Source organism: Sesamum indicum, linkage group LG5 (genome assembly GCF_026168435.1).
Source record: "Sesamum indicum cultivar Baizhima isolate 11 linkage group LG5, ASM2616843v1, whole genome shotgun sequence".
NCBI lineage: Eukaryota > Viridiplantae > Streptophyta > Magnoliopsida > Lamiales > Pedaliaceae > Sesamum > Sesamum indicum.
Genome location: NC_142661.1, coordinates 14704578 through 14716064, shown reverse-complemented (window position 1 = coordinate 14716064; position 11487 = coordinate 14704578). Strand labels below are relative to the sequence as shown.

At 29.1% G+C, this 11487-nt stretch overlaps 1 protein-coding gene across 1 annotated transcript; it reads right to left on the bottom strand.

Annotated features, from left to right (window-relative positions):
* Positions 1-715: 715 nt before the first annotated feature.
* Positions 716-9744, bottom strand: SULTR3;5 (sulfate transporter 3;5). The gene is made up of 13 exons (XM_011080059.3): positions 9523-9744; positions 7846-8197; positions 7536-7743; positions 6567-6738; positions 5935-6000; positions 5616-5729; positions 4565-4681; positions 3671-3797; positions 2962-3248; positions 1813-2003; positions 1625-1707; positions 1119-1195; positions 716-985 (listed from the first exon to the last, which is right to left on the bottom strand). The coding sequence occupies exons 2-13, from the start codon at positions 8156-8158 to the stop codon at positions 812-814; spliced, it is 1929 nt and encodes a 642-aa protein (XP_011078361.2). The 5' UTR covers positions 8159-8197; positions 9523-9744; the 3' UTR covers positions 716-811.
* Between the last annotated feature and the right edge of the window lie 1743 nt (positions 9745-11487).

Genomic DNA, 11487 nt, shown 5'->3' with positions numbered 1-11487 from the left:
TTCATTATTTGGGGGACATTTAAAAAACATTTGAATTTTGATTAGTTGTCAAATTTTAAAAAATAGACCTTTTCGCTCCATACTTTTATAAGTATTTTTTTTTTAAAAAAAATAAACCTTCGCTCTCTTTTACTTTTATTGAATGTTCATTTTCTATCTCGTTTTCATAAGAATGTAGAAAAAAATATTCCACTAGAATTATTATTTTAAAAGTTGTATCTCAATAAATATTGATAAGAATCTTTTGTATTTTGTGATTATTCACGAGCTACAATATCAAAATAAAAATAATTTAAAAAATGATACTGTGATCTTTTTACATTTAACCATATTTTATAATCTTTTCAACCAATCACCATATTACATTCTCATATGGAATATCATACATACAACACGTGAACAAACATGTAATGTATGATTGGGTTAATAATCATTCTATTCTACTCAAAATCACATCACACTTAATCCTGCCATAGAAACCAAATGAGACCTAAGAATTTATATATGTATGGTCCTTATTAATTCTCGCGACAAGTCATGTGTTTATCATGATCAACACAAGAAACCAATTACATTAATATCATACTTACTTGAAAAATCATGTTTACACGCATGTATTTGAGTCACGACACGAATAGGAAACATAAAACTTTACATAAAGGATACAAAAAATATATATATACACACTTCTAATCTTTGCATATATATATATATCATATAATGATAAATAAATTTCATTTAATTTGTTACAATGCTACTTTTATATATTATGAGAAGTTACATTGATGCTCCAGGGGACAATATATTTTTACTAAGACCTTTTCAGACCTTCTTCATTGACTTGCTTTGAACCTTGAACTGAAAATCTGAGTGCCTCAATGGCATCTTCATTTGATAAGAAAACAGCATCCTTCCCGATCTTGTCAATGAATTTTGTAACCATCAACTTGTCCATGACATCAATTCTGGGGTTAATTATGATCATCTGGAATAATTTGCAAAGTTAAATTCATCGAGGTATGGGGTAATATTCTCAGTTCAGTTCATTCAATACTATTGGATCAATAACGCATATGTATATTATGTAAAATAGCCTCGAACGTGTGTGTTTTGATTACCTTCATTCCTTTACATTCCAAGTTTCTTTGAACTTCGTGTAAAGATTCCACTCCTGTAGTGTCGATCGCCGTCACAGCTGTCGCAATTGATGAGATATTAAGTTGTTTCATTGTTCAACTAAACATTTAGGGTTTAGACGATTGATTTTTAGTACTTGTGAACCCTAAGGACATATATTCTAACCAAATCAAGGGAAAACTCTTGCTTCTCAAAGTCAAAATATAATTATTAAGTTTGTAAGCATTTCATCTGATTACAAATTATAACGTTACGATTGATGGATTAGAATTTGAGGGAAACATATGAAAAAAAGGGATTTTAAATGTCTTCAAATAAGAAGAATTTGAAATCTATTGATATTTAAGGAGATATAGTTCAGATTCAAAGTTGAAAGACTCGGAATCTTTTAAATTTAGACTTATCCGAACAATTAAAAAAAATTGTTATTAGAGATTTGAAGTCCACAAATCCAAACGTAAATTAAAACTCGGATAAGAAATCTAACCTCCAAAATCGAGTAACACGAACTCAACACTATACTCTAAAGCCATGGCCAACTCATTTTCATCTCGAGCCCATCTCAAGATCCTGTTCGTCAAAATTTATCCATCAGAATTAAAATAAAAAGTAAAAAAAACATGTAAACAAACAAGTAAAAAGGAAAATGTATTTCGTATTTAGTGAAAAATTAACCTTTCTTTCATGTAATTGGCATTTGCAAAATAGATGGGTGAACCAATCTGTAGAATAAGAAACCCTGGAATCGTTGTTGTGCCTGGATACTGCTCCATATCACGATATAGCTTTGAGTTTGGTATGTTCCCAAGCTTGCAGGTCGCTGGCCTTGCTATGTACAGAAGTGCTCGCACCAACGCCAACCCTACCTGTGAACCAATTCATGACTTCCATGACTACATGAATATATCATTTAATTATGACTATTTTTATCCTAGTTAAGAACCAATTAGTTATAGCAAAAAAATTATTGACTACAATCACACAACGGTTATTGGTTGTAGTTTTTGCGAGTGTGGCTAATACATTTATAATGGCTAAAAGCCATAGCAAAAATAATTTACATAGTGAATAAGTTAAGTTTTGTTATTGTTTTTTATTAAAATTGTGGTTAATAATGATTATTTACCATGACTTCAATCCATAACACATAAAATGATTGCCAATAGTAATATTTTTTCTATCTATCTCTGTCACACATTGGCTAACAATACTGGCGGAGGCTGCTTACCACTTCATCTAAGAGTTTAAGCTGTTAGAGAAGAGAATCATTTAATATTAATATCTTAAACGCTCCCCTCATGTGCAATGTCCCAGTATGTGAAACCTTTCTAAATGTGTGCAATAAAATTAGAGCTCAAGACTTATTGTTTGCTTTGGCTTTGATACTATGTAAATGACCACCTAATCTAAGAGTTTAACTTATTAGAGAAGAATCGTTTAATATTAATAGGGAAAAAATGCAAGCAACCATTATGTGTTATTGCAAATGAGCAAATTATTCCTTTATGCTAAAAAAAATAGCAATTTACTTCTCTGTATTTTCTAAAATAAAACTATTTATAAGAGCTCCCGGATCACTAACAAAATCTAGCTTCCCCGAGGGGCTAGGGTTTCCCTTCATTTCAAAAAGCAAAGAGGATATATTGTTATTCTTTTTTTATAGAAGGATAATTTATTCATTTATAATATCACATGGGATAAATTGCTATTACCCAATATTAATATGAGACGAGATAGAAAAACCCATTAAGGGTCACTAGAAACCAATTAGCACCGCTTTGAAGTTTCTAAGATGATATCTAGTTAGGGTATTGTGGATCTTACCGATATCATGAGTCCCATGTCCATGCTTATGAAGGAAACGCCGAAGAATGCGGACATACAAATGATGAAATCAAATTTGTCGGTCTTGAAGAGATAATACGCCTTTTTATACTTGATGAGGCCGAGCATTGCTGAGATGATAATGGCGGAGAGTGCAACTTGAGGAGTATAGCTAAATAGAGGGGCCAAGAAGAGGAGTACCATCAACATGCACACAGACTGCACAACGTTAGACATAGGTGTCTTGCATCCCGCATTCACATTAACTGCAGTTTTCGAGAACGGGCCTACAAGATCAATACTCTATTGTTAAATCATTGCTCCATCTGACAGATAAAGTTGTTAGAAACAAGTCATTTAATATTATTATCGTAACACTTTTGTCATCATTTCAATATTACCATAGTTTTAAATTTAAGAACAAATGTGTAAATTCACGTGCAATCTTGTCAACTTTGATGGAATTTAAATTATTTATTTATTATGATCTATTACAGGCTCAAGTGGTATCACTTGAGCGAGCCTAAATATAAGTGAAAAAGGGATTGGACTAGATATCTCAAAATAACTCGTCCAATCCCCACAAGCAAACAAGATCTCAGTGTTTTAACTGAGATTTTTTTAGAAGTTCTTGAAGCATAAATAGTAATATAAGTTTTTGAAGTGTATGTTTTTTTATTTATTATATAGTATAAATGCAGTTGTTTACCAGTGGTTAAGTAGCAGGATGTCATGGATCCTACAATGTTCATCAGGCCATAGGCAACCATCTCCTTATTACCATCAATCTGCTCATTTGTTGATATGGCAAAACTTCTTCCAATGGCTATTCCTTCCTGCAGAAGAAATTACACCAACACATTAGAATAAGTTTATTATTTTATTTATGGATAATTACACTCTCATTTCTTGAGATTTGATATAGTTACACATAAACATCTTATAACTAAAAAATTATATCTAGTATCCCTAAAATTTTCTTCATCTAATAAATAAATCTCTCAATTGATCAAAATTCATCGAATTTGATGTTATTAAAAATACCATATAAGAATCCATATTTACCCTCGATTGATTTATTACTGCTTTATTGCAAGTCAAATAAAATTCTTTATGATCAAATTATTCGTATACATCTTCACACTGTAATGCATGTGAGGAGGTATATCTTCACTATTGTAAGAAAAGTTTAGTCACAAAAGATTTATTTGATTTATAATAAGTTAATCTATGAATATCGATTGTCATTCAATGTTTTTGTTAATACAACCAATTTAAATTATGACTAACAAAGGAACCATTTGTTATGTGGAAATAAATCTCAAGAATATTAAATATAATTTCTTAAACCATATGGAATTTACATATAATTATATGAAACCTCATAGGACAGAGGTATAATTATTCTTTTATACATCATATAAATTATGTTTTATCTTATATACAAACACATACTCGTAAATGAATTTCATTTCAACTAAATTATTTTATTTTCACAGAGATCATATAAAATAAAATGAAATGTCAACAATTACGATACTTAATTATATTTGCATCCAAAAAATAGAATAAAAGTAAATAATAATATATAAAGGTGGCTCACCGCGAGGGCTATCAAGCCAGTGATAATTCCTGCTTTTATTGGCCCATATATATATTTTGGGTCGAAGATCAAACGGTTAATCGAAGGTTCATTTATCCCTTTCTTAAGAGGGCCCACCTGAAATGCATCAAGAAATACACACATGAATTATAACACACTATTCCTGCATGACACGGGATTTTAATGTATATATGATAAATAATTTTGTTATATTTCAAAATTATTATAAATAAAAATAAAATATATAGACTAATACAACATATTTAAAAATAAAATTTAAGTATTTTATTGACACAACAAATTATTGGTATATATATGTAAAAGGTACATATACAAGTTGAAGATCAAACGGTTAACTGAAAATTTGTTTATCCCTTTCTTAAAAGGGCCCACCTTAAATGCATCAAGAAATATACACATGAATTATAACACACTAGCCGTGCATGACACGGAATTTTTTTGTATATATAATAGATCATTTTTTTATGTTTTCAAAATTATTATAAATAAAAATAAAATATATAGACTAACGCAACATATTTAAAACTAAATTTTAAATATTTTTCGACACAACAAAATATTGGTATTATATATATGTAAAAGCTACATATACAAATAATAAAATTTATTATTGGGTTAGTTCCATTTTATCCCTTCAGTAAAAGCACTATAAACACAAACCCCCATCAAATATGTAGGTATTAATTTATCTCATTTTATATATTGTGTATTTTATTTTCATAAGTTTCTCTTATATTGATGTATTGCTCAATTTAGTAAAATATAATCTCACTTCTATAAAAAGAAAAAAGAAAATACAAAATCAATGATAATATGACTCCCGAATTCTTGACCAAGAAGTTCATTGACTTTTGTTTTAGAGGGTAACATTGTCTTTTTTTTTTTTTAAATATAGGGGTTGTACTATTTTTTCTTATTTTTTTTCACGAAGAATTTTTATGTATTAGTATTTTGACAGAAATACCTGTAACGGATAGATACTATACACACATGGGGTGCAAAAATATGAAATTGAATAATTATGTCTCACAATTGCAATGCCATGTTTCTCAGCATGAGCGAAGTAGGCGAAGAGGCAACCGGCAACCACAACTGCCATGGGGCCGATGGCTGACACCCAAAATAGCTTTGGTTTCTTCTTTTTCTGCATGTCCACAAACTTTTATTATAATCATAAAACATCACACTAGCTGTTAATTTATTTATGTTTTTCATTTTTGATTTTTGAAACATAATTAAAGTGAAAATATGTTTGTTAATATATGTTGTCACTGGAATATGAAATTTTGTTAATTAATCTAAATATATGTACCAAATTAATGTAAGAGCATGTTTGGGTGTCAACTTACCACAAATCTGGTGAATTGGAGAAAGATGAGAAACATTACACCAATAACAACGCTCTTCCAATTGAACTGTGAGGAAAGAAAGATGATGAAAAGGGAAAGTTTTAAGTAAATTAAATACGAATGGAGGAAGGAGAGAAACAAGAGATTCATTACTTGTATTGGGAGAAATGCAAGCAATTCCTATAATATTGTAAATGAGCAAATTATTTTTCTATAAAAAAAATGGCAATTTATCTCTTCGTGTTTTAAAAAATATAACAAATTTTCTCTTTTATGTTTTTTAAAGTGAAGCAAATTGCTTTTTCTGCATAGGAAAATAATTTATTCATTTGCAATATCACAGATGGGTAAATTGCTATTCACCCTATTTTTATATGCAGTTCGCAAAAAATCCAGTTTTCTCAAAATTAGACATACTAAAACATAGATTTATAAATATAGGCACATAATCAATAATGTCTTAGCCTAGTTATTGAGGTCCCATGAAAAAGTTTGAGGTTATTGTTTTGAGTCTCACCTGTGCGGGTATCTGTCTCACTTCATGTGAGTATTTATCTTATTTACTAGTTTTAATCCTATTAATATATTTGTTGAATCTATGTATAAAACAAAAATATTACAAGCGTACATACCTCATGCCTATTTTCATGAATTGCTTTTAGTACATCAACTACGCCTGTGCTCTTTGTAAAATGCTTCAACCCCAGCAGTCCTTTCATCTGCTGAAGACAGATAAGAACCGCTGTTCCCCCCATGAAGCCCGTAATTGTTGAATGTGCTAGAAAGTCTACCAATATACCAAGTCTGCACATTACAAAAATAAAAAAATAAAATAAAATTAGCACCATAATATATATTAATGATATAATATATAGACACTTTCTTTATTCTACTTTAATAACACAAACACTTTACCTTTGTTGCAAAATTATAAATACATTTTATTGAAGTTGTAGTTGTAATTATAAGTACATCCTATTTAAGAACAAACTTTTACAATTATACCCTTAGTTAATTACAATAATACCCCTCAAAGGGTGTATTTGTAATTTTACAGGTGTTGGTGTAAGTAGACAAAGAAAATGTTCATAATTAAGCTCCTATCCAATATCTAAGGTGTTTATCAATTGAAGGGTTTAGTTACACTAATCTCTTGCTCATGAGGCTTAACTGAGATTCCATGAATCATGTGTTCGAATATTGCTATATGCATAGGATGTTGTCCTAGTGCATAGTAGGTGTTGTCTACTTTCATAGTAGATGTTATTTAGATTTCATTTATCTGATATTATTGATAAGAATATGATTGTTGTTTTCTCTTTGTTAGATACTGATACTTGACATGAATAATTGTAATCGAATTATTTTAACTATTATAATTGTCTTTGTTAAGTATTGATATTTGACATGAGTGATGGTAATCGAATTATTTCAATTAATAATAGTTGATTACTTCAAATAAAATTTACACTGGCCTCTAGAAAAGTTAGTTTAATTATATTATACACTTAATTAAATTTTGACAATCAATTAAAACGGAGAGGAATAATAGCCTAAAAATCATATAAAAAAAACAATTAGATTAGGGAGTTTTGGCTGACCTCAAGATGCCCAAAGCAGTTTGAAACAAGCCAGAGAAAAGGGTGGCCGTGAAAACAAGACTTATGTACAGTTCCTGATTTGTAGTGGGAGATGCCAATTCCCCAATGGTTTCTGCTATAAGCAAGGAACATGCTGCCACTGTTCCCACTGCCAGATGCTTTGAACTCCCAAAAATAGCATACACCAGAGGTGGTACAAAACTGGAATCTGCCCACATAGCACCATTCATCAAACATATGTCTCATCCAAAAGTTTAAACTGACAAATAAAATAAAAAACTAAAAATGAGAGAGAGAAGGAAGTGGTTACAAAGGCCAATAACAGGAGGAATCTTAGCAAGGTTCGCATAGCTAATGGCTTGTGGGATGGCAAGGCTGGCAATGGTGATGCCAGCAAGTAGATCATACTTGAAAAATGAGAGACTATATTTGGGAAGCCATTCGCATATGGGAATGAAATATTGAAGAGTTTTGAGAAATCGATGTCCCAAAGGCTCATTTTTCAGCAGGTGGAATGGGTCGTCCGGGAATAACGTCTCTTTCACCTTCGATTTTAGCACAGTTCTGAAGCTGCGCGGGGGTCCGAAGTTGACACTGCGACTCTCTTCCGTCCCTGTCGTCATACTTCCCTCCCTATTGCTCTTGGGAATTATGACAAAATTCTGCACCATGCACACACACGCATATATATGCATTGGATAAGTCGCATCACAAATCAACTCGAAGTACTACACAGTATTATACTAGGAAAGAATTTATTGGTACGTATAACAAAAGTTGAGGTTTTATGAATAAGCATCATAAATACTAATTAGTAATTAATATGTGTTGATACATGAGAGAATTATACTTTTTTTTGAAAAAGAAATAAGTGTAATTATAAATTATTTAGGTTTTAGAATACAAATAAATGATAAACAATATTAAAGTAATTAATAACTATAAAAATACTAAAGATGATGAACTTATAAATAAATTCAAGTTACAGATTTACCTAGAAAAATGAGTGATTAATCTTTTGATTAAAGATAATCAATGGGATTTTATCTCAACTCAAATAGAAAATAAAAAAAAATTAAATATTATTTGACATCAAAATAGAATTTAAATTGTATTGCTAACTAATTTTATACAAAAAAATCTAATGAACATTTTTTGGATAAAGTCAAATAATTTTACACTTATCTAAATATAAATAAGAATAAAAACACTTTTTTTGCATCATAAAATAGAATTCAAATAGGCTATCCAAATATATGTACATGATATGGGTATTTATTTTATGTTATGTTATTTTATTGTAATTTATTGTTTAGTTGTTAATCACATATGCATGTTGATGTAGGACTAAATGCATGCATTTTAACCCCACAACTTAGGGTCATTCGACTTTTTTCATTTTTAATTTTTTAACATAGTATGTTGGTCTTATATTTTTTTTTAATTTTTGCAATTTAAGTCATTTTTCTCTACGAAAGAAGGGTGAACTCCGATGAAAGAAAATGACTAAACTCGCAAAAATTTGAAAAAATACAGTCTCAAATGCTATTCTGGAAAGTTAAAGAACAAAAACACCTAATAAATTAAGTTACAGGATCAAAAATACCAAATTTAAGTGTGTTAATGTAATTTCCGTGATAAACAAAATGAAAATGTTTTGGTGGACAGATCAATCAAAATCAATGTCTCATTGTTATTGAAAAATTCCTATCCGGATCAAGTTTGGCCGAGTCAAACTAATCACAGAGCAAATGTATTGCACTTGCTATGTGATTTGTTACTTTTCCTGAATTGTACACCAATCACACGACAAGTATATTGCACTTGCCATTTGATTAGTTCAGATTCGGCCGAATCAGGTTTGGAATAAAATTTTTCCATTATTATCACTATAAAACAATTATTTCAAAGATGAACACATGCAAAAATTAAAATTATCCCAAAGTCGGATGAGTGTAAATTTAAAAGTGGAGAATATATATGTTACCGAAATATGCTCTGGAAATGGTCAGTTATTGATGAAGCTTTAAACAATGGTCCCAACAGAAGAAGTTTAATACGAAGCTAAAAACGGAAAAAAAAAGATCAACTTGTATATACAGGAAAAGTAGAGGGGTTAGAAGATATGTTTGATTACCCAGGTAAATCTCAATGATTTACTTAGCTAATCCCAATTGATGTTAGACAAAGTTGAGTTAAGGAAGGGGTATGTACAACATGACTTGAAAAGCATTTCAACATATGTGTCCTAATTTATATGTTGGAGTTTTGGATTTATGAAGAAGCAGTTTTTGGAAAGAAGAGGTGTGTGGATGAGAGACCTAAAACCCATATTTAGCCAACTATTACGAATGTTTTTAGGATGCAACTAGCTTCAAATGAGGAACCTCTGTGGCTTTCATTTGTAATATATAAGAGAAAAAATGTATGCTTCTCAATATTAATTATTTACAGGATTAGATATTATAGAATCACGTGTGTAATAATAACAGGCGAAAAGTGAGACAATGCAATCCTTGAACCTATACTAATCTTGAAAGAAAGCCACTTTTCATCCATAACTCGCAATTTCTGCACTAAAATTTAAAATATCAGTTATACTCTTAAATGTTTGTAATTATATAAAGACTCATCTTCTCATCGTCAGTACCGTTATTTTATTTATGCTCTATTTTCACTCATATTAATCACTTGATGTATTTTTAATCATACATTGATTTTTATTTTTAAAATTCATGTCTTAGGTATATAATTATTGGATGAAGTATTTCATACCATGATGGGTAGTACATGAAAACGAAGCCACTTCTCACTCATGTTGGTGGTTTATGATGCAGCAATACAAACTTTTTTGAAGTATTGATTATACGCTTAAATATTTGTATCTATGAGGAGCCTCCATGGTGAGAGACTACACGTGATAGTGAGGAAAATATATGTCTAAATTTTTATTTTTTATGGAGCTAAATATTATAAAATTTCTAACTTATAATGTCTTTTATTTTTTTTAATATCTAATTTTCTCTTTTTATTTCATCCGTAGATAATATGAAAATAAGAAAAATATGTTATTAAGAAAATTTTGATGAAAATATGGATACTGAAACTTGATTATAAAAAATAACAACAACCATGATATTTATACATTTGCCTTCTTGAATGGACGGTGAAGATTAATCTTAATGAAGTGCTAAGAAGTTTTCAAGGACTCTCTCAAATATATTTTTAAATATTATAAAAGTTTCTAAACTTGTATATAAAATTTTCCTAAACTTCTCTCAACTTTTGTATTTGTCTAAAAACTTACATCTACAAACTTCTCTATTATATTAAATACTCTCAATTTTTTTTAACATTTTTAATTTTATATTGCATTTAGTGCTTTTCATATTAACCTCTAAAAATAAATTATTTTATTTTAAAAAATACAAAGAGATAAATTGCTATTTTAAAAAATACTTATCTCTTTGTATTTTTTAAAATAAAATAATTTATTTTAAATATAAAATAAATTGCTTTATGAATTATTGTATTTTAAAAAATAAATGAAAGTAAATTGCTAATTTTTTTTTATAAGATAATAATTTATACATTTATAGTATCACAAGAATTACTTGCATTTTTTTTCTAAATTCTGAATCTGGCCTCGGGTTTCAATCGAAGGGTTCCAACACTGTCGTAAACTTATCAGTATAGTTCATTGTATTTTTTTAGAATTGTATAGAAAAATATACACTATTACATGTGTATGCTTCATTGTATTTTTAAAATTAATACAATTTTAAAAAATTAATTAAATATAATTAATTTATAAAAAAAAGTAATACAATTTGTGAATTTAGGTAAATTAAAAAAAAGGATAGTTTTTTAATTCGAGTCGCGGTTTCTAACCGCGACTCACAATATTTTTATTATTATATTAAAATAAATTATAGTAATATAATTTATTTAT